Raw genomic sequence first — 25,349 nt, forward strand, 5'->3', positions numbered from 1 at the left:
TCACATCCTTTAAAAGTTACCTAGATAAGCACTTGGCACGTCATAATATTCAAGTTATGCAGGTAGTAGGAATCTGGAATTCACTGACTGTAAAGGTGGTAAAAGCAAAAGCCCTCACCACTAAGGTATAGGTAGATGTGCATTTGCAATCCAAAAGGGATTAAAGCAAAAAGCGCTGTTAAGGAGCGACTGAGGAGGATTCCAGGAGTCAGCTCAGTCACCACTGACTGCCCAGGAATAAATAAAAAAGGAGGCAAGTTGTAGCAGAGTGGCCATTTTTGGACTGGCCATTTTGAGAAGGACTGCTTTGCAGGTGAACTGATGCTGGAGGCTTAAGTGTGGGCTTTAGTGAATATCAGGCTTCGGTGAGGAGGGCAACCAGTAAAGAGGGAAGGTAAGATTCTTTGCCTTGTCTTAGCATGAAGGGATAGAGATGGCAGTTAGGCCTGCCGGGATGTGGGAGATCAGGGAGCAGTCCAGTATCCCTGACAACTATGTATGCAGAAGTCTGACCAGCTGCAGCACACAGTTCAGTTGGACAGGCAGTCATACACACTGAGGAGCATACACAGGGCAGAGAGTAAGATAGACACTAGTTAGAGTCACACCACAGGTTCAGTCAGGTAGATGGGTCCCCTCTCTAACAGGTATACACTTTTGGATAATGTTGGGACGAGTAGCCTCTCAGAAGAGTATAACTGCAGCAGCAGGCCTGTGGCACCACGACTAGCTCTGCTGTGCAGCAAGATCAAGGCAAGGTCCAAGCTAGCATTAGTAGTAAGGAATTCGTTAGTCAGGGGCTCAAACAGGAATGTCTGTGACTGCAATCCAGACTCCAGGATGGTGTGTTGCCTCACTGGTGCTAAGTCAAGGACATCTCTGAGCAGTTGCATGAAATTTTTAAGGTGAGGATGAGCAGCCAGAAGTTGTTGTACATATTGGTACCAATGTCATTGGGAAGAAAAGTGATGAGGTCTTGAAGAGTGATTATAGGGAGTTAGGCAGAAGGTTAAAATGCAGGACTTCAAGGGTAGTAATTTCTGAACTAGTTCCGGTGCCACATGTTAATGAGAGTAGGAATAGGAGGATTGGCCAGAGGATTGGCTTGAGAACTGGTGCAGGGGTCAGGGATTTAAATTCTTGGATCATTGGGATCACTAGGACACAGTGAGGACTGCAGATGCTGGAGATCAGAGTGTAACAGTGTGGGACAGGAAAAGCACAGCCAGTCAGGCAGCATCAGAGAAGCAGGAGAGTTGACGTTTCAAGCATTAGCTCTTCATCAGGAATGTGGGGCGGGGGATTGCGGCCAAGAGGGCTGAGAGATAAATGGCAGCGGGGATGGTGCTGGCTGGGAATGTGATGGGTAGATGAAAGGTGGGGAGTGATGGTGATAGGTCGGAGCGGAGGGTAGAACAGATAAGGTGGGAAGGAAGATGGACAGGTAGGACAGTTCAAGAGGGCGGTGCTAATTTGGAGGGTTGGATCTGGGATAAGGTGGGTGGGGGGGAAATATGGAAACTGATTAAATCTACATTGATCCCATGTGGTTGCAGGGTCCCAAGGCGAAAGATGAGTTATTCTTCCTCCAGGCATCGGGTGGCTAGAGTTTAGCGGTGGAGGAGACCTAGGCCTTGCATGGCCTTGGCAGAATGGGAGGGGGAACTGAAATGTTCGGCCATGGGGCAGTGGGATCGTTGAGTGTGTGTGTCCCAGAAATGTTCCCTGAAATGTTCCGCAATGTAGAGGAGATCTCATCGAGAGCAATAGACACAGTAGATGATGTGTGAGAAGGTGCAGGTAAATTTCTGTCTGATGTGGAAGAATCCTTTGGGAAGGAGGTGTGGGTCCTCACCTTCAACCCCACCAACTTCTGGATGCAACACATCATCCTTCACCATTTCCACCACCTACAAACAGACCCCACCAGCAGAGATACATTTCCCTCGGTGAGGGGGTAGGTATGGCCACAAATTTTGTACCTCTTGCTGTGGAAAGGGCAGGTGTCAGGAGTGAAAGGTGGGTTGATGGGGGCATGGACCTAACAAGGGAGTCACGGAGGGAATGATCTCTGTGGAACACAGATAGGGCTAGGGATGGAAATATATCCTTGGTAATGGGGTCTGTAGTTGGCAGAAGAGGCGGAGGATGATACATTGTGTCCAGAGATTGGTGAGGTGGAAGGTGAGGACCCTCACCTCTTTCACATCCGACAGAGATTTACCTGTACCACCTCACACGTCATCTACTGTGTCTGTTGCTCTCGATATGGTCTCCTCTACCTTGGGAAGACAGGACGCCAACATGTGAAACATTTCAAAGAATATTTCTAGGATACACGTACTAAACAACGCCACCACCCTGTAGCCAAACATTTTAACTCCCCTTCCCACTCCGCCAAGGGCGTGCAAGGTCTGGGCCTCCTCCACCACCAAACTCTAGCCACCCAACACCTGGAGGAAGAACGACTTCATCTTCCGCCTTGGGACCCTCCAACCACATGGGATCAATGTTGTTTCACCAGCTTCCTCATCTCCCATGACCCCACCTTATCCTAGATCAGCCCTCCAACTCGGCACAACCCTCTTGTACTGTCTTACCTGTCCATCTTCCTTCCCACCTGCCTGCTCCACCTTCCACTCTGACCTATCATCACCAGTCCCCACCTTCATCTACTTATCGGATTCCCAGCTAGCTTACCCCCAGCTCCACACCCCCAACAATTTATCTCTCAGCCCTCTTGGGCCAACCCCACATTCCTGATGAAGAGCCTATACTGGAAACATCGACTCTCTTGCTCCTCAGATGCTGCTTGACCTGCTGTACTTTTCCAGGACCAGACTTTTAGACTCATTGGGATCTCTTCTGGAGTAGTGGTGACCTGTACAACACAGACAGACCAATATTCTGGCAAGGAGATTTGCTAGAGCCACTTGGGAGGATGTAAACCAGTTTGACAGTGGGGTGGGATCCAAAACAGTAGAGATATAAAACAGAAGGTTGAGCACAGGACAGAGATTAATCAGAGCAAGTTAAATCATAAATGCATATCTGCCTTAACTATCACTCTTGGGAGCAATTTCAGACTCCTACCACATTTGCCCCTCACATCTCCTGTGAATTTTCCCCCTCTCACCTTAAGTGAGTATTAGACATTGCAATTCTGGGAAAAACAATTCTGACTCTCAACCCTATCTATGGACCTCATAATTTTATAAATTTCTATCAAGTTTCATTCTCCACCTCTCCAGAGAAAACAACCTGAGTTTTTCTAGCCACTCCTTATAGCTCATACCCTCTAATCCTGGAAGCATCCTGGTAAAGCTCTTCTGGACGCTTCCAAAGCCTCCATATCCTTCCTGTAATATGGCGACCAGAATTGAATGCAATACATTTAATGTGACATAACCAATGTCTTATGAAGCTGCAACATGACATCCTGACTCTTGTACTCAATTCCCCAACCAATAAAAGCAAGGATGCCATACGCTTGCTTTACCACCCTATCTACTTGTGTTGTGTCTTTCAGGGAGCTGTGCTCGTGAACCCCAAGATCCCTCTGTACATCTGCTGTTCATGGTCCTGCCACTAATTTATACTTTTCCTTAACATTTGATCTCCCAAAGTGCGGTACCTCACACATCCTTGGGTTAAACTCCATCTGCTACTTTTCAGCCCATATCTGCAACTGATTTAAATACCACTGTATCCTTTGACAACTTTCTATACTATCCAAAACTCTATTGATCTTTGTATCATCTGCAAACTTACTAATCCACTCATTTACATTTTCATTCAAGTCATTTAAATGTCTCAGAAGCAGTAGTAGTCCCTGGGGAAATAATGGACCTCCAGCCAGAAATAGACTCTTCCACCACTACCCTCTGCCTTCTACAGGCAAGCCAATTCTTAATCTATTCAGTTCTTTAACTTTTGGTTTTTTTTATCACCTCTTCTTCCACTCTATCTTAATCGTGGGGAATTCTACTTCAATCCGAGAGAAGCTATGGCCCATTTTCTCACATTGAGATTTCTCTCTCTGATATAGGGAGTGAGGAGGCATTGAAAGTTCTGGCAGGCTGTAAGTAGAATAATTCCCAAGTGCAATGAGCTGTATCCCAGACTGGTGTGGAAGAGGGAGGACATCACTGGTATCCTGATCCAAACTTATTAATTCCTCGCTGGTATTAAGGGAGGTGCCAGAGGGCTGGGGGAAGCTAATGTTGTTCCACTTTTCCAAATTATGGTAGAGATAAACCAAAGAATTAAAGAATACCGAGTCTAACAAGTGTTAGGATAACTACTGGAGAAAATGTTTCATTAGGGATAATCGGTGTGGTTTTGGCAAAGTGATGGCATGCCAAACAAATCTGGTAAAATTTGTTGAGGAAGTATGTGGGTGAGGATAGTTCAGTTGATGAAATTTGTATGGATTTCAGTAAGGCCCCTCATGACAGACCATTATAAAAGATAGTAGCATGTGGGATGAAGGCTAACTTAGCAAGATGAGAAATAGGTTTGCCAGAAAAGATCAAGGAAGACAGGCTGGATAAATTCAGGTTGTTTTCTTTGAAGGTTGAAGGGGACTGATAGAGATGTACAGAGGAACCTCAATTATTCGGCAATCATTTATCGGAATTTTGGATTATCCGGATAAGATTGCAAAGTCCCAATGCTTGGCTAACAATGTTATCAGGCATTCGATTATCCATCATTCGATCAACCAAATGAAACACTGCCCGCCCAATTCCTTCAGATAATCGAGGTTATTCTTTATAAATTTGTGAGGAACATGGACAGGGTGGGTAGAAAGCAGCTATTTCCTTGGTTGGCAGATCAATAACAAAGGGGCACATTTTTAAGGTGAAAGGTAAAAGGTTTAGCAGGGAGTTGAGAAAAATATTTTTAATCCAGAGGATGGTGGTGACCTGGAATGACTGCCTGGGAAGGTATTTGAGGCAAGTAACCATACAACCATTTGAAAAAAAAACTTAGATGAGTACATGAAATGTCATAATACAGAAGGCTAGGGACCAACTGTTTGTAAATTGAATTAGAGTAAATATAACCTATTTTTGGTTGTACAGACTCGATAGCTAATGGGCCTCTTCTGTACTGTATGATTCTGCTCCTATTTATGAGGAGGTTATGGTGAATTGGTAATGTCACTGGGCTCATAATATCGAATCTCAGCCCAAAAAACAGATTTGAATCCCACTGTGGTAGATGGTGAAATTTGAATTCAATATCAGTCTGGAATAGAGAACTGGCTTAATGTCAACCATGTCACCACCACTAATTGCCCTAAAAAGCTTTTGGTTTACTGATAAACTATAGGGAAGGAAGTCAACCATCCTTGCACAATTTGGCCTACATGTGAATCTGAATCCACCACAATGACTCTTAACTGCCATTTGGGCACATAGGGATGGACATCAAATGCTGGCCTAGCCAACAATACTGACATCATGTGAACAAATAATAATAATAATGGATATCTGTCAAAAATTCATATGTGATTGTTCTCTCCTAAATGTATCCCAAGAATCAGCATTTGAACAATTTTTTATGGTTATCCACTTTTCTACTCTCCGCTGCCAAGCTATCACTACTTGTCTCTTTTTTTCTTTTTATTCATTTGTGGGTTATGGACTTCACCAACTCACCAGCATTTACTGCCCATTCCTACTTGCCCTTGAAAGTGGTGGAGAACTTCCTTCTTGAACTGCTGTACAATTCACGTGTTGCAAGATGATCCATAATGTAAGGAGGAAATTATTTTGACCCAGTGACAGTGAAGAAATGGCAATACATTTTCAAGTCTGGGTAGTAAGTGGCTTGGAGGAAAACTTGCAGGTAGTGGTGTTCCCATATATCTGCTGCCTTTATCCTTTGATATGGAATGTATCGTGGGTTTGGAAGGTTTTGTGAAGGGAGCTTTGATGAATTTCTGCAGTGCATCTTGTAAATAGTACACAATGCGATGGAGGGAAAGGATGCTTATGGATGTGCTGTCAATCAAGCTGGCTACTTTTTCCTGGATTCTGTCAAGCTTCTCGAGTGTTATTGGAGCTGAAGCCATCTAGGCAAGTCAGTTGTATTCCATCACATTCCTGACTTGTACTTTGCAGATGGTTGTCAGGTTTTGAGAAATTAGGAAATGAGTTTTGCGCCACAGTATTCCTAGCCTCTGATGTACTCTTGTACCCACTGTGTATATGTGGTGAGTCCTGGTGAATTTCTAATCAATGGTAACCCTAGGATGTTGATTGCGGAGGATTCAATGAAAGTAACACCATTGAATGTTGAGAAACGGTGGTTAGATTGCTTCTTATTGGAGATGATCAATGGCATAGATAGAACATTCTTTCTATCTACACTAATTTCTCTGAGTGGTTTAGCAGGCCTAGAAGTAGATAAAATCTCCAGGGCTGTAGAAAATGCAAGTTGGGTTGTTGAGTGAAGCAAGGGACAAATTTAGCAGGTGTGTTTGCAAAAATGTTCAATTCTCTCCGTCCACAAAGGACAACAAAATAGTACTATTATTCAAGGAAGGAGCAAGAGTCAAACCAGGAAATTACAATGGTGTGCCAACTGTTGGAATCAATTTTAACTTTAAGGTTAATCTGTGTTTGGAGAGGCAGGGATTAATCAAGAACAATCAGCATGGCTTTGCTGAAGGGAGGTCATGTCTGATCAACTTGACTGATTTTTTCGAAGTGGTGACTTGGTACATCAATTAAGGCAACCCTTTTGATGTGGTCTACTTGTACTTCAACAAGGCTTTTGGTAAGGTCCCACAAGGGAGACTAATACCAAAGCTAAGAGCCCATGAGATTCAAGAAAACTTGACAAATTGGATCCAATATTGACTGAATGGCAGGAAGCAGAGGGTGATGGTTGAAGGGCATTTTTCTGACTGGACGTCTATGTCCATTGTGATCCCACAAGAGACAGTGCTGGCACTCTTGCTATTGTAGTTTATATAAACGACTTGACTTGAGTACAGGAAGGTTCATCAATATGATGATACAAAAATTGGTGGGCTGGCAAATAGTGAGAGGATACTTACAGAAGGATATGTAGGGCATTTAGCTTAGAGTAGCATCCAGGTGCAGTTGTGAAACCCCATAGCAGTAGCCAGAAGGTGAGGACACAGTAACCAGTAAGCCTGTAAATCTAGCACAGTACGGATTAAGATCTACAGGTCATGTAGCTTGGAGCAGCATCCAGGAGCAGTCGGGAAACTCTAGTGCAGCAGCAGCTAAGAGGCAAGGATACAGTAACTGCAGGAACATCAAAAGAATTTCCAGTGCAGCTCCTGCTGAGTCGTAGCTTCAAAAGATGAAAGAGGCTCTGGACTGGTAAGTGCGGGTCACCTGACAAATACTGGTTAACCCTTTCTTATCCCAATGGATTTAGAGCAGTGGGAACTCAGTTACAGCTAACCTTTTCCATAATCTTAGTGATAAAGGAATAGCAAATCTGCTGCCTATTAAGAATTACTATAAGTGAAGCTAAGTTTACCTAATTAACTCAGACCTTATAAGTTTCTAACCCTTTAAGTTTTAGAATCATGGGAATTTTGTCGATACAGAATGAGGGTAGAAAATATTTGATTTTTTTTGTCAGTGGATTACTACCTGTGTTGAAGCTTAGTGAGAAATTACCTCAAGTGACCACCTAATTAGCTAAAACCTAATAAAATAAGGAAGGGGTTATATATACATACTTTAATAAACTAACTAGAAGATGAAAATGGCGGTCAGGGGCATCACATGGTCTACCTTCGACATGTAGCAACTCTGGGAGAGTTCAACAGTCCCAGGTGACTTAATTTACAGGTAGTGTGTATAGCTGCAGCTCTTAACAGATCACTTCAATCAATTGGAGTAGCATATGGACACACATAGGAGTACGCAGGAGGCCAAAAGGGGAATTTGAAAGAGGTGGACAACCCAACATGGAGGTAGATAGATGAGTAATGGTCACAACGGGCAAACAGTTAGTGCAGAACTCCCTGTGACTGTTCTCCTTTCGAACAAATATACCGTCTTAGGTGGTATTCAGGGGACAACCTATCAGCGCATGACAAAAGCAGTAGCCAGAACAGTGACACCATAACCGGCTCTGTTGAATAGCAGGGTAGGTCGAAATGCAGGCAAGCAGTGGCAGTTGGGGACTCAATAGTTAGAGGCATAGACATGTGATTATATGGTTGCAAACGAGACTCCAGGATGGTGTCTTGCCTCCCTGGTACCAGGGTTAAGGATATCACCAAGCATGCTCAGGACATACTGAAGTGGGACAGTGAAAAGCTAGCATTCGTGGTACACAATGACATATGCAGAAAGAGTGACAAGGTCCTGCAAGGACAGTTCAGGGGTGCTAGGCCGTAAGTTGAAAAGCAGGACCTCCAGGGTTGTAATCTTGCGATAGCTCTCAACGTCAGTGATATTGAGGCAAGGAGTAGGAAGATAGTACATTTTAACAAGTGGCTAATGAGTTGATTCAGAGGGAGGGTTTCAGATTTCTGGATCATTGGGATTTCTTCCAAGGCAGGTGGGACCTGTACAAAAAGGACAAGCTGCATCTTAACAGGAGGGGTGCCAGCTTCCTTTTGGGGAGGTTTGCTAATGCCACTTGGGTGGATTTAAACTAATAAGGCAGGGGATGAAAACCAAAGCAACTCATCAGAAAGTGAGCAGAAGGTATAAGTTAATAGGATAAACAGGCAAGACCAGTCTAATAACCATCGTGAGGAAAGGAATCATAAAAGATCAAAATGTGAATTGTAAGTTGGAGCAAATGATAGAGATGAAGCTCAGGTTTATCAGGATTAAGAAATAAGGATAGAGAGTATAGAAAGTGTAGTGCACAAGAAAATATTAAAAGTGAAAGGCAAACCAATATAACTTATATTAAAACCTTGAACCTAAACTAGTCAGAATCAAGTTGATGAACTGATAGCTTAAATAGAGAGAAATGGGTAAGACCTGATGAAATGTGGTTACGAAAGATCAGGACTGTGAGTTAAGTGTCTAAGAATACTTAATATTCTGAAAGGATAGTCAAGAATGAGCAGAAGGTGGAGTTGCTTGACTGATTAAGGATAAATTAAGGCTATACTAAGAACTGATATTGGCACGAGAAGCCAAAATGTTGAATCAGTCTGGATGGAAAAGGGAAGAAACGCCATGGTAGGGGTAATTTACAGGCTCCTGACAGTATTTCTGGAGGAGGGCATATTGGTTGGATTAATTGACTTGGCACGGCTAGCTGCAAAGAAAGGTTCATCGAGTGTATGATGGATTTTTTTCTCAGCGCACCATGACATGGAGCCACCCAGAGACCTGGTAACTTTAGATTTGGTATTATGTAACGAAGAACGATTGATAAATGGTCTTGTAATTAAGGAACCGCATGGAAGGAGTGACCATAACAAGCCAGAGTTTCAAATTCAGATTGAAAGAGCGAAGACAGAGTTGCATTTTAACGCTGGCCTGACGAAGGAATTGGCCCAAGAGATTGGGCAATTATATTAAAGAGCAGGACAGTTGAAGTACAGTGGCAAATGTTTAGGGAGATACTAAATACTAAATAACTTAAATACGAAATAACATTTGTTCCTGAGAGGAAGAGGGATGTAAAAAGGTGAAAAATTATCATTGGCTTAACAAGGAAGTCAAGGATAACATAAAGGCATACCATTACTCCAAACGTTAGTGGCACAGTGGAGGATTGGAAGAATTTTAAGCGTCAGTAAAGTTTTACTATAAGTGAAATTTAAAAAAAGCTAAGGTGAACTACGAAAGGAAACTAGTACAAAACATATGTCCTTGTACCAAAAGCTTCTATAATTATGTAAACAGGAAGAGAATAGTGAAAGTAAATGTTGGTCCTTTAGAGTACAAAACTGGCGAGGTAATAATTGGAAACTTAGAAATGGCATAGGCATTAAACCAATATCCTGTCTCTGTTTTCACAGTGGAAGATAACAATTTATTCCTGAAAATTGTGGTTACTATAGAGTTACTTGGTTAAGTTACTATAACTAGGGAGAAACATAGAACATAGAATGTTACAGCGCAGTGCATATCCTTCCCACCCTCAATGTTGCACAGACCTGTGAAATTAATCTGATGCCCATCTAATCTATACTGTTCCAATGCCTATTTAAATGCCCTTAACATCAGCGAGTCTACCACTGTTGCAGTCGGGCCATTCCACGCCTCTGAGTAAAGAAATTACCCCTGATATCTGTTCTAAATCGATCACACCTCGATTTACAGCTATGTCCCCTCGTTTTCGCCTTCGCCATCTGAGGAAATAGGCTCTCACTGTCCACCCTATCTGATTACCTTATACATCCTCAGTGCTTCGGAGCCTCCTGTGAAGCGCTTCTGTGATCCTTCCTCCGGCATTTGTAGTGGTTTGAATCTGCTGCTTCCGGTTGTCAGTTCCAGCTGTCCGCTGCAGCGGTTGGTGTATTGGGTCCAGGTCGATGTGCTTATTGATTGAATCTGTGGATGAGTGCCATGCCTCTAGGAATTCCCTGGCTGTTCTCTGTTTGGCTTGTCCTATAATAGTAATGTTGTCCCAGTCGAATTCACGTTGCTTGTCATCTGCATGTACCAGCCTTTCTTTTAAACTTATAAGGAATATACTTTCTCTGGACTCTCGTTATCTCATTTCTGAATGCTTCCCATTTTCCAGTCGTACTTTACCTGTTAACCTCTGCCCCCAAACAGTTTTTGAAAGTTCTTGTCTAATACTGTCAAATTGGCCTTTCTCCAATTTAGAACTTCAACTTTTACCATGCTGACCATAATGCCAAATGAAGTTAGTCCCACCTGCCTCTGCCTGGACCATATCCCTGCAAGTACTTCTTATTCACATATTTATCTAAAGGTCTTTTAAATGTTGAGACACATTTACCACTTCCACTGGAAGTTCATTCCACACAAAGTTGTCCCTCATGATTTTTAAAAAATCCTTCTCCTCTCACCCCAGTCTTGAAATACCCCACTCTAGGGAAAAGATACCTGCCATTCATTTTATCTATACCCCATGTGAGCAATGAACGCAAGTAGGCTAAACGCATTCTTATCCACTCTATCTATCTGTGACAGAAACTTCAAAGAATTGTGTACCTGAACCTGTTCTACAACACTACAATAAGGCCTTACTTTTAATTGTATAAGTCCTGATTTGTTAGCTTTACCAAATAAATTTTGAAAAACAAAGCTCAGTTCACCAGTTATCAGCACTATTTCATGAAGGGCAAGTCATACTTGACAAACTTGCTGGACTTCTTTTAGGATGTAACCATCAAGTGGATAATGGGGACCCAGTAGGTGTAGTATATCTAAACTTCCAGACGGGATTTGACAAGTTGCCACATAAAAGATTGATCCAAAACATTAGACTTGTGTGGATTAAGGATAAAATATTGACTTTGATAGAAGATTGGCTGACTGACAGAAAGCAGAGGGTTGGGATAATTAGGTCCTTTTCTGGATGGCGATCCGTAACTCACAGAATGCCGCAGGGTTCAGTTCTCAGACCTCAACAATTTACAATATATAGAAGTGATCTGCAGGCAGGGACGGAATGTAATATAGAAAAGTTAGTGGATGACACTAAAATAGATGGGAAAGCAGACAGAGATGAGAAGATAAGAATTTACAGATGGATAAATCTGGCAGATGTAGTTTCATGTGTGACAGTATGAGATTATCCATTTTAACCTGAAAGATTAAAGGGCAAATCATTATTTAAGTGGTAAGCTAATTCAACGTGTGTCACATAGAGAGATCTAGGCGTCTTTGTGCATGAATCACAATAAATGAGTATGCAGGTGCAACATATAATAAGAAAGGCCTATGGAAACCTGGCATTTATTGCAAAAGGACTGGATTATAAAAATAAAGAAGTGGTGTTACAATTATAAAGCATTCATGAGATTACATCTGGAATATTGTGTCCACGCTTAGTCTCCGTATTTGAGGAAGGAAGTGGTGCACTGGAAGCATTTCAGAGAAGATTCACCCAGTTGATTACAGGAATGAAAGGAACAAGGAGCAGTTGAATATCTTAGGCTTTGCACTCATAGGAGTTCAGATGTATGAGGGTGAATCTGATTGAGGTATATAAAATGCAAAAGGGATGTTGAACAGATATTTCTCCTTGAGGGACAGCTTGAACAACAGGTCATGGATATACCATGTGAGAGAAGATAAGTTCAAAACTGAGAGGAGGAGAAACTACTACTTTCACAAGGTTGAGAATGTGTGGAAATCACTGCCCCAGAGTGCAGTGGAGCCAGAATCAATCATCAGGTTCAAGAAAGAAATAAATATGTTTCTGATCTTAAAAAAAAAAGGAGAAACAGATATTGAAGAGCAGGCAGAAAGTGAAATTGAGACCAGGATAAAATCAGCCATGATTGTGTTGAACAGCAGAGTGGGCTGAAAGGGCTGAATTGCCTTCTCCTGATCCAAATTCCTATGTTCCTGTGATATGGTCAGATTGGCTAAATAGAGGCAACTGGAATTTAATCCAGATAAATGTTGAGGTTATACACTTGGGCAGGACAAACAAGCCAAAGGAATACATGACGAACATTAGGACCCTGGGAAGCACCAAGGATCAGAGATACTTAGGTGTGCATGTACACTGGTCCCTTAAGGTAGATAGGTGGATAAATTAATTAAGAAGGCATATGGTATACTTGCCTTTATTTGTTGTTGAGCCAGAGCTTAGCTTAACAGCAGTGAGATGTGCTGTTCGGAGATAAAATGTTGGTTAGACCATAGCTTCAGTACTGAGTACAGGTCTGGAATCCAAAATTAGGAAGGATGTTAAAGCATTGCAAAGGGTGGAGAGAAGATTTATCTGGATGTTGCCTAAGCTGAAGAGTTTTAGTTATGAAGGGAGATTGGATAGACTGCAGCTGTTTTCCTTAAAGCAGAGGAGACTGAGAGGGGTTACACTAAGGATGTAAAAATGTATGAGGGGCATAGATAGCATAGACAGGAAAAAAACTTTTTACCTTGATGCAGGGATTAATGACCAGGGGACATAGCTTAAACCTATGATTTAGCTTAAATCATAAGATTTAGAAAAGATGTGAAGAAAAGTTTTTTTCACTCAGAGGGTGGTAGGAATCTGTAACTCTGCCTGAAAGAGGCAGAAATCCAATAAGTTTTAAGAAGTATTAAAGGGAGGTGATGGCCGAGTGGCATTATCACCAGACTACTAATCCAGAGACCCTTGTAATGTTCTGGGGAGCAGAATTTGAATCCTGCCATGCTAGATGGTAGAATCTGAACTCAAAGACATCTGTAATTAAGGGTTTAATGGTGACTGTGTAACTATTGTTGATCATTGGAAAAATCCATCTGGTTCACTAATGACCTTCATGGAAGGCAACTGTGGTGCTTACACGATGTGGCCTACAAGTGATTCCAGACCACAGCAATATGATTGACACTTAGATTACTTACAGTGTGGAAACAGGCCCTTTGGCCCAACAAGTCCACACTGACCCGCTGAAGCGCAACCCAATTCAAACCCATTCCCCTACATTTACCCCTTCACCTAACACTATGGGCAATTTAGCATGGCCAACTCACCTAACCTGCACATTTTTTGACTGTGGGTGGAAACCGGAGCACCCAGAGGAAACCCACGCAGACACTGGGAGAACGTGCAAACTCCACATAGTCAGTCGCCTGAGCTGGGAATTGAACCCGGGTCTCTGACGCTGTGAGGCAGCAGTGCTAACCACTGTGCCACCATGCTACCCAAAAAACATCTGTAATTAAGGGTCTAATGGTGACTGTGTAACCATTGTTGATCATTGGAAAAATCCATCTGGTTCACTAATGTCCTTCATGGAACTGCCCTCTGGATAATTAGGGCTGGGTAATAAATGCTGCTCTGGCCAATAATGCCCACATCCCGTGAATAGAAAAAAGATGTGCACTGCCAAGGTTAAGAACCTAGTTCCAGAAAATAGTAATAGAATAGATTGGTGAGTTTTTTTTAACCAGTGTGGATGCAAATCGTTTAAGGACCATTTTCTGTCCAAGAGATCTCTGATTCTATGAACCCCCAACCACCTAGAAAGAATTTTTTGCATATACTGCCCATGCCAATGCCTTCTGTAGCTTACAGTTCAGCTGATTTGCCAGTATATTGTGTAACATTTCAAGAAATATTGCATGGTTTCTTTCACACATATTCTGAAAATGAGATTTTACATTAAGAATTTTGTTGCTGACTCAATGCCTGCACTGACTCAGCTTTCTGTGACTTTGTCCACTATGCTACATCTGATATTTTAATCACTGTGAAGATATTAAACCAGGCCACCATACCTACAAAATTCTGATCATCATCTCATATTTTCCGATCCATGACTGTTATGTCATTAAATTCTCAGCCTAAAGTAACACTTACAACTGGGCTTGGTATGTTACAACATGCAGTGCATGTATCATGTTGTGATGTGATCTGTTGTTCTACCAGGGATTCATACCATTTATCACCAACTCCAATTGCTTTTTAGTAGTATCTTTCATTTGTGAGGAGGATGAGTAAATTATTTATGTGATTTCCATTTGGTAATCTTATCAGCTAGACTCATGCCTGCAGATGCCAGTAACACTTCCTGGACTATTGACAGGAAACTCCATATTTCTTCAAGACAATAATGTCCAGATCTCAAAAATTGCAAGCTTAGCACTTTACCAAACATAAATGCCTACCATTCTTCGATTCCAAGAGCATTTTCGCTTGTTCCATTATAGGCTTATTCAGTATAATGGTATGTCAATATAGATGACATCAGTTCTTGCAAAATAAGACTGTACTGCAATTTCAAAGGGGAAAATTTTTTGCTTTAAAGATGGCAACAAATTACCATGCCCAAATCGAGAACAATTTTCATATTTTCAGACCGTTTTTGATGGCCTTGCCCAGGGGATCCAAATAAAGTTTACCCAATTGATGTCACACCCAGTTGAGGTACAACCATCACTTAGTACATCAACTGATGATGTAAAAGCTAATATATTTAGTGACTGACTTAAGTCTTTGGCCACAAACACAATATTTTCAACATCAAAACTATCTGTTTCACGAGTTACTCAAAGTACTTAACTTTATTCTTGGACATTTCCTAATAGTATTAGAGTCATCCTGGAAATCTTGTGGATTTCTGGGATTCATTTGTTGTCAGATATTATACCAATTTCCCTTGATTCAAAATCTATTAAAAGTCCTTCAGCAATACCGTTGAGACACAGGTGTTTGCAACCAGGGCCATTTGATTTTGAAATCTCTGAAACACATAGTTGGAAACTATTTTCTCCCTACAAACCTTAATCTTGTGTGTAGCAGCCATTTGTTCTAAAAGATGGTCATTACAATGAAATTGAACAGTTGTCAAAACCAAAGATCTGTGTCGAATGGTTCATGAACAAGCTAAAGGTATTAACTCCAGCACAGACTCTGGAATTTCTAGACTTTCTAGTCTTTAGCCTTTTATATAACTATGATATTTTCTTCAATGGACTAATTGTCCATCTTATTAACTTTATGTAAGATTGACCCATCAAGTCATCCTTTTTTATAAACTCTCTACATAAATTCTAATAGAATCTCCAAAGCCGTTTCAATATCTAGTTCTGTTTCATCCAATTTCAAAAATACTTTACTTCTATTTTGCTCCGTCTTGTTAAGGATAAAGTCAAACCCATGCTTTGTTTCACTTTAGCTAGGGAGGGGGCCACATCTCCACTTCATTCTTCTACTGCTTGTATGTCCACAATTATGAAAACACTGTTTGATAATCTTAATTTGTGATCATGCAATGTGAGTTAGTCATTTCACTCTAGAAAAAAAAACACTGGGAGTTTTGCCTCTGCCACAAACAGGAAATACCGACTGCTTTCTCTGACTTCCCACCTGAAGAATAGAGAATTAATCCTCTTCTACCATGTTTAACACATCAATATCCTTAGGTTGAGTGAGACAGTAAGACTCTCAGAGATTTACAAGAGTTTTATTCTCAGTCTATGACTTAGTGGAAACTTTGGTTACCAACTTTCCCTACCCAGAAGTCAATAGCTCACTGGGAAGTACTGAGTTTATTTTTAAATCAACCTGATCAGAGTTGTTAGATGCTCTTAATATCTGGAGCAGGTAGGATTTGAACCCATGCCTTCTGCAACAGAAGTAGGCATACACACAAGGGCCCCTGGGAACTAAATTATTTTCAAAATATATTTCCTAATCAACCTGTTCAGAGACGCTATTATACATCTCCGGAGCAGGTGGGACTTAAACTTGAGTCTTTTGGCCCAGAGGTAGGGACAGTAGTGATGCCTGACAAGAACCCTTAAAGAACTGAGGTGTTTAGTTAACATCCAGACGTGTTTATACTGAACAAAACTGAATGTTTTTCTTCCCCATCACTAAATCACTGTTATCTACCACCACTAAATCACCTGAACTTTTAATTAGTTAAATTACATGCAGTGCCCACCAAGTCTCTTAAATACAAAGTCCATTGAGCATCACTTGCTTTCAACCAGCATTGGTGATGTTCTGTTTGAACTGTAAAGGGACATGCGTTTCAAACTCTGACAGTTTCCCTAGCTACTATTTCCTATTTCCTGTCCTGCACATGTCACAGAGCAAGTTGCATTGCAATTATCACCCACACTTGCACCAAAAGTGAAACAGTCACTGGCACTTCAACTCTATCAGTATGCCTATATGGCATCATTACAGACAACACTCTGAGAATAAGAGTTGCATAGCAACTAGGTCTAACATATTATATTTTAAGATATGTAATATCTTATTCATACCATTAATTGGGTGAATTCTACAGGGCCATTCACCAAACCTGCTACTAAGCAGCATAATCATTTTTGAATTCCTACCTGCACCCAGATTACTTGGTAGAAATGAAGCCAGTCCCACAATCTTGAACTTTGTCCCCCAGATGTTGGATGTGACTTGAGCAAGATAGTTATGCTGAAACAACAGGTATATTTTCTGTCAAAATACGATGTTATACTGTTATTAAATTTAATGCTTAACTGTAGAAAATTTGAACTCAACGTTAGGGTATACATTTGACCAAAGTCAGGCTGACAATTGATCTTTGAGTGATTAACATTCATACTGGATTTAAAGAGGCTAATGTTCACCCTCTAACAAGAACAGCTATGATCTGAACACATTCCAAAATTTAAGACTAGACAGTTCTTCAATGCGCAGTTAACATTTGCAATATGCATTTTTTAAGACCTTTCTTTTTTGTGTTCTTTTGCACTATATATGTACTTACTAAAAGTAAATTTTGAAAGTCAACTTGCACTTAATATATAGCTTTAACGAATTAAGAATAACTCCAGTAAAGAATCAAACAAAGCCATCCAGCTTCATACCTGAGTGACATCTTCTAAAGGAAATTCCTTCCGAGTTAAGCTTGGGGATCCAATGGAAGGTTTCCTAATTGGTAATCGTGGAGACTTTGATATCTCCTGACTAGCTCGAGAAAGTTTGGGTGATTTTCTAGCATCGAGATTAATTCTGGTGAAAAATGTAAATGAATTAGCATTTCATTTGTACATACATGACAGTTATAAAATTATTATAATCCTCATCTGCTATGGCTAATTTTCACTTGCTGTTATCCTTGCTGAAATGAAATTTAGAATCACATGGGGGGCATAGCCAAATATTGAGAACAACAATGGCTTTTCAAGTTATCAGGAGGTGTATGAAATGTTTCAAAAATGTTACATGCAGTTTCTAGTCATTCCTTTTATATAATCGATTTACTGAAAATTGGCACGAAATTTCACTTCCTCCTGTGTTAAAACAATTCATCTAGATATGCCCAAGGTTATTCTCACCCTAACCATTATTGTTTATGCCACTTGATTTTTCTTCCAACACCCTTGACATCCACTATCACATAAGCAGATGTTTCCTAAAGCTAAGCACTTGCAGGATCAAAGCTTTTGATTAGTACTGATATCTATGTTCCTCCAACAGTGAAACAGGAAAATAGATCAGATAAATGCACAACTGGAAAAATGATGCAGGAGGAAGGGACTTAGAATTACTGGTACTTATTTTGGGGCAGATGGAACAAGTGTGCTACACCCTAGCTGGATCAAAAATCCTTTCAAGGACACTTGTTAGTATTGTGAAGGAGGGTTAAAACTCGATTTACAGGGAGATGGGAACCTAAGCAGGGAGCCACAACAAAATGAAACATATTTAGAAATGAAAGAGACATTGATATTAAATGGAATGCAGGAGGTCAATAGTATAAAAATGTAAAAATGTTCAAAAGATGTATCTAACAGGTACCATATCTGGAAGCGGAGAATATTTGTAATACGATACATAAGTAAACGATACAAATAGTTGCAATAGGCTGGGAGCTGACTATCCAAAGATTGTCAATATTTTGTAAATGCAGTCAAAAAGAAAAAAGAGGTGGGGTAGCTTTGTTGATGAGATCAGAGCAAGAGTGAAAAAGGATATTAGTTCCAAAAATCTGAAAATGGTGTAAGCGGAGTTAAAAAAAAATCAAAGGATGGAAAACACAAACCACGAACTAGTGTTGTTTATAGACCTCCAAACAGTGATGGTAAGGCAGGGGTATCATTAAGCAAGAACTGAGATGTAGGCTACAACAATGCTACTCTAATCATAAGTGATTTAATTTAGACAATGATGAAGCAGACGTGTCTCATAACAATAGTATGGATTCCTGGAATGTGTATAAATTCTCTTGAGACAAATATGTTGACATAGCAACTGTGGAGCAGACTATCCAAGATTTGGTACTGTGCAATGAGAAGGGAGTTAATTAACACAATGTACTTGGTCCTTCAGGGAAGAGTAGTCATAACATGATAGAATTCTTTGTTGGGATAGAAAGTAAAGTGGTGCAATCTGAAACTAGGGTCTAATCAAAAATAAACTATTCGGATATTAGGCATGATTTGGCTGTGATAAAATGGATAACTCATTAAAAGGCATAGCATATAACTTTTTTCTTTAAGGAGCAAAAACTTACATTGCAACAATAAAGCATTTGACAAGGTCCCTCATGATAAGTTGGTCCAGAAAATTAAATCACGTGATATTCATGCAAGTTGGCAAGTGGGAGACAAAATTGGCTCAGAAACTGAAGACAAAGGGGTGTTTTACGACTGGAGGTGCTGTTCCACAAAGATCAGTGTTGGGACCTCTGTTGTTTAAATGATTTAGATGAAAATCTAGGTAGTCTGATTAGTCAGTATGCAGATGAAATGAAAATTAGTGGAGTTGTGTATAGTGAGGAAGGTCATCAAAGGATACAGCAGAATCCGGACAAGTGAGAGGTGATGCATTTTAGGAGGTCAAATCCAAGAGGAAAGTATTCAGCAAATGGTCAGACCCGTAGCAGCATTGAGATTCAAAGGGTCTTGAGATTCAAATCCACAGCACCATGAATGTAGCAATACTAGTGATAAATGGAGTAAAGAAAGTGTTCAACATGACTGCCTTCAGCGATCAATGCACTGAATATAAAAGTTGGTCAGTCGGCTATAAAATTTTAGTTCAGCCACACTTGGAGTATTGTGTGCATTTCTAGTCACCGCACTACTGAAAGGATGAGGAGGGTTTGGAGAGGGTGCAAAAAAGGTTTACTAGAATATTGTCTGGATTGGAGTGTATTATCTATAAAGAGAAGTTGGACAAACTTGGAGTGTTTTCAGTAGAGTGTCAGGGGCAGAGGGGCAACTCAAAAAAAGTGTATAAAATTACACAAGACATAGAATATAAAATGTTACAGCCCTATGAAATTAATCTGATGTCCATCCACATGTATGTCCAATGCCCATTTAAATGCCCTTAACTTCAGCAAATCTACTACTGTTGCAGGCAGCTGTTCCACATTCCACATTGGGGCGGCACTGCTGCCTCACAGCACCAGGGTCCCAGGTTCAATGCCAGCCTTGTTTGCACATTCTCCCTGTGCACATTTCCTCTGGGTGCTCTAGTTTCCTCCCACAGTCCAAACATGTGCCGGTCAGGTGAATTGGCCATGCTAAATTGCCCATAGTGTTAGGTGCATTAGTCAGAGGGAAATGGGTCTGGGTGGGTTATTCTTCGGAGGTGTGGACTTGTTGGGTCGAAGGACCTGTTTCCACACTGTAGGCAATCTAATTTAATCTAATTCCCACTAATCTGTGAGTAAAGAGACCACCCCGATATCTGTCCTAAATCTATCACCCTGCAATTTAGAGCTATGTCCCCCTTGTGTTAGCCTTCGCTATCTGAGGAAAATGTTTCTCACTGTCCACCCTATCTAACCCTCTGATTATCATTTACGTCTTGATTAGGTCATCTCTCAACCTTCTTCTCTCCAATGAAAACAACCTTAGTTCCCTGAGCCTTTCCTCATAAGATCTTCCTTCCATACCAGGCAGCTTCCTAGTAAATCTCCTCTGAACTATTTCCAAAGCTTCCACATCCTTCCTATAATGCAGTGACCAGAACTATACACAATACTCCAGGTGTAGCCTTACCAGCATGACCTCATGGCTCTGAAACACAATCCGCCTACCAATAAACGCCAACACATCATCTGCTTTCTTAACAACCCTATCAAGCTGGGTGGCAACTTTCAGAGATTTATGCTCCTGGACACAGAAATCCCTCTGATCATCCACACTGCCAAGAATTTTACATTAGCCCAGTACTCTGCATTTCTGTTACTTCGTCTAAAATGAACTACCTCACACCTTTCTGCATTAAACTCCATTTGCCACCTCTCAGCCCAGCTCTGCATTTTATCAATGTCCTTCTGTAACCCACAACATCCTTCGACACTATCCACAATTCTGCATGCCTTAGTATCATCCGCAAATGTACTAACCCATCCTTCTACACCCACATCTGGTTCATTTATAAAAATGACAAACAGTAGTGGCCCCAAAACAGACTCTTGCGGCATACCACTAGTAACTGAGCTCCAGGATGAATTTTTCCTATCAGCCACCACCTTCTGTCAGCTAGCCAACTTCTGATCCAAACGACTAAATCACCTTCAATCCCGAAACTCCGAATTTTGTGCAATAGTGGAACCTTATCAAACACCTTACTGAAGTCCATATACACCACACCAACACAGATCCCTTGGCATCATGGTAGCCCACAAACCCACTAACACACTAAAACAGTAGCTAGTGAACTTGAAAGACTATACAGACAACAAGCAAAACAAATGTCATTTACAAAATACCATGCAAGAGCTGTAACAAATACTACATTAGACAAACAGGCAGAAAACTACCCACCAGGATACATGAACATCAAATAGCCACAAAACGACATGACCCTCTCTCACTGGTATCCTTACACACAGATAAGGAAGAACGCCACCTCGACGGGGACAACACATCCACCAGAGGACAAGCCAAACAGAGACACGCACGAGAATTCCTAGAAGCATGGCATTCTAACTGGAACTCTATCAACAAACACATTGACTTGGACTCCATTTATCACCCTCTGAGACAAAGAACTGGAAATGACATCATCTACCCAAGGAAACCCACATTTAATACCAAACACCAGCAGTGCTTCGTCCGGAAGCTCACTGAAGATGTCACCTAGTTATGGTGATGAAACATCTGAAAATGAACCTTCCAGCTCAGCGAGCAAACCTACATCCAGAACCACATCAATCGCTTTACATTCATCCACCTGTTTTGTCACCTTCTCGAAGAACTCAATAAGGTTAGTTAGGCACAATCTACTCTTTACAAAACTGTGTTGACTATCCCTAATCAAATTATTGTTTTCCAGATGATTATAAATCCTATCTCTTATAACCTTTCCCAAGACTTTACCCACAATACAATAAGGCTCAGTGACCTATAGTTACCAGGGCTGTCCCGACTCACCTTAAACAAGGGAACAACATTGGCTATCCTCCAGTCTTCTGGCACTATTCTTGTCAACAATGATGACATAAAGATTAAAGTCAAAGGCTCTACAATCTCGTCCCTGGCTTCCCTGAGAATCCGAGGATAAATCCCTTCTGGCCCAGGGAACTATTTTCAGATTTTCCAAAATTGCTAAAACCTCCTCTTTGCCAACCAAAATCCCATGTAATCTAGTAGCCTGTACTTCCATGTTCTCACTTACATTGCCCTTTTCTAACGTGAATAATGAAAAGTATTTATTAAGCGCTTCCCCTATGTCCTCAGATTCCACACACAAATTCCCACTACTGTCTTTGATTGGCCTAGATCTTACTCTAGTCATTCTTTTATTCCTGATTTACCTATAGAAGACCTTAGGGTTTTCCTTGATCCTATTCACCAGCAATTTCTCATGTCTTCTCTTGGTGCTTCTTAGCCCTCTCTTTATATCTTTTCTGGCTAACTTTCAAGCCCCCAACTGAGCCTTCATGCCTCATCCTCACATAAGCCTTCTTCTTTCTCTTGACAAGAGCTTTAACTTCTTTCGTAAACCATGGCTCCCTCTCTCGACAATTACCTCCATACCTGTTAGGTATATATCAAAGGCCCACAGTAGCTGTTCCTTGAATAAGCTCCACATTTCAACTGTGTTCATGGATAGGATGAAGAGTCAGAATCTTTCTACAAGGTTGGAAATAGCAAATATCAGGAGGTTTGGGGTTAAGGTGAGAGGGAAAAAGTTTAAAGGCGATGTGTGAGGAATTTTTTTTAACATAGAGTGTGATAGGTGCCTGGAACACACTGCCAGGGAAGGTAGTACAATCAGAGATGATAGCAATATTTAGCCACGTGAACAGACAGGCAATAGAGGGATATGGACCATGTACAGACAGATGGGATTAGTTTAGATTAGTATCATGGTAGACTAAAGGGTCTATTCCTGTTCTGTACATTCCTTTCTGATGCAAAAATACATCAGAAAAAGTGACTCAACCATGGCTAACAAAAGAGATTAAGGGCAGTCACAGATCCAAACAGGAGTGATAAAAGTTTCTAGAAAAAGGAAGAAATTTGAGGATTGGGAGCAGTTTAGAATTTAGCAAAGGAGGACCAAGAGTTTGATGAAGAGTGGAAAATACAGTGGGCTGGAACATTTATTGACTAAGTCCAACTGACTAAATGCATTGCATTTCTTGGAGAAATTCTCACCGTGATATCCAGTTGGTTTTCTCACTGTTATCTTAAACTTGTGGCAACAAATGCTGACCTCACCCCTCTGGCATCCCTCATTGCCAGTTTCTTCCTTAAGTTCCCATGTACCAATCCAGGAAAAAGTCACCTGGTGGAAAAACGCTCTCAGACCAGCATCCATTGCAATCATGCCATCATTGAAAGCCAGCTGCTCACCTCGAGGAGCACTGGCATTTGACAGCTGTCCCTCTCGTTTCTCAAGACAGTCAGGAGAGATGGCTGAGAAGCGTATGTTGACATTACTTTTCTCTGATATGAACTCTGAAGCCCTGGTTGTCGGGGTGGGGGGTTGTAGTGTGTGGTGCATTGAGGAAGTGTCCAGCTCCTGAAGGACTGCCAGAGGAGGCCACACCAAAGTCAAAGATCACCAACTGTGTCGATGATATCGCACGAGTGTGGAGAACCAGGATGCCATGCCAAAAGAGGTTCAATAGCCTTTTCCACTCTACCAGGCTAAGTGCCATTCTCTGTTTTCTGCTACCTCATGCTCATTTTATCTTTGACACTGAATCGACTTCCCACCAAGGCTCATGCTCTGACAGCCCTTCTATGGCATAGAACATCATATTTATCTCATTACCAACCCTCACTCATCCTACCACACCACTAACTCTGCATCCCCTCTGTACTGCCTCCTCAGTCCCTTAGAACACATAACTCTCCCCCACAAACACCATAATTAATGGCCATGCCATCCACATTAATCAAACTTATTCACCTCTTCATGATATTATAGGAGAGGACATCTCCTAACAGGGAAAAGGAGGCACCATATGGGTCGGTGCCTGTACCAGTATCTTTACTCCACACGAGGAGAGAATCTTTGCTTTTGCAGAAATGCAGCAGACTCAATAAGCTGTTTACTGGATTAGTGGTGCTGGAAGAGCACAGCAGTTCAGGCAGCATCCAACGAGCAGCTCGTTGGATGCTGCCTGAACTGCTGTGCTCTTCCAGCACCACTAATCCAGTATTTGGTTTTCAGCATCTGCAGTCATTGTTTTTACCTCAATAAGCTGTTTGGCTTCCTTCTGCTTCTACATCTTTCAAGAGAAAATTGGGACTACTCTTGCAGGTATTTTGTTATACTATTTTAAATTGAAAAGCCATTTTGTGGTTAGTAAAAATCTACATATACTTGTTGCTTCTGACCATAACCTAAATTCAAAATTTAGATCCTCACATCCATCTCCTGGCAACTGAGTAAGTTCCACGTGTCATTCCAAAACAATGGAAATATTAACCAGGCAGACAGTGTCATATATCAAATACCACTTCTAACCACTGACTGCAATGCCTTCTGTCTCATCTTGTAGGTGTAACCCAAGTACATCTGCACAGAACCAAGCATCTCCACCAGGAGACACGTCTTTGAACTCAGAGGACAGAAGTGTTGAAGAAGCTTTAGCATCAGTAAGGCTGTTTACACCCCGATCAACTCTGAGCTGACACCTTGATGGGGGTTGATAGATTCAAAGAGTGTAGAATTTAAGGCTTGTGACCACTACACTGTGATTTTTCCAAAGGTGGACACTTTTGTTTCTCTCTTTAATCATTCACGGGATGAGAGTATCGCTGACCAGTCATCTTTTATTACCTATCCTTAATTGCCCAAAGGGCAGTTAAAAGTCAGCCATATTGCTGCAGGTGTAGAGTCACATGTAGGCTAGACCAGATACAGATCGCAGTTGCCTTCTGTGAAGGACATTAGTGAACTAGATGGATTTTTCCAACAACTGACAAGGGATTTATAGTCATCATTAGACTCGTGATTTCACACATAGAAGACCAAAAGAGATCAGGCATCTGCTCAGCCACAGCAGAGGGGACACTCTGGGCTCAGTGTTGGGGGATTTCATTAACATGTATATTGCAGATCAGCAGTGGCCAGCAGGTATATGGGAAACATGTATATTGCCAAAAAGGTTCACCAGTGTTGCCTCATTGGACAGCTTGGAGGGATAGGTTCAACATTCCAGCACCACACCATTCATCCTTAGCACCAAAGGCATGATGAGTGGCAGAGCAGGGAATATTGACCCAATCCAGATACCCCGTCCTTGGATGACAACAAGATGGTAAGGG

General features: G+C 41.3%; 1 protein-coding gene across 2 annotated transcripts in view; it reads right to left on the minus strand.

The window, feature by feature from the left end:
* tulp4a (TUB like protein 4a) overlaps positions 1-25,349 on the minus strand; it is a 451,862-nt gene that overhangs the window by 94,332 nt on the left and 332,181 nt on the right. For both annotated transcript variants that reach the window (XM_072581106.1, XM_072581105.1), the window contains 2 exons: positions 17,469-17,613; positions 16,959-17,052 (listed from right to left, as the gene is read on the minus strand). In XM_072581106.1, coding sequence (XP_072437207.1) covers positions 16,959-17,052; positions 17,469-17,613 — 239 coding nt within the window. The remainder of the gene's footprint in view (positions 1-16,958; positions 17,053-17,468; positions 17,614-25,349) is intronic.

The sequence above is a fragment of the Chiloscyllium punctatum genome, chromosome 11 (assembly GCF_047496795.1).
Source record: "Chiloscyllium punctatum isolate Juve2018m chromosome 11, sChiPun1.3, whole genome shotgun sequence".
NCBI classification, from domain to species: Eukaryota; Metazoa; Chordata; class Chondrichthyes; order Orectolobiformes; family Hemiscylliidae; genus Chiloscyllium; species Chiloscyllium punctatum.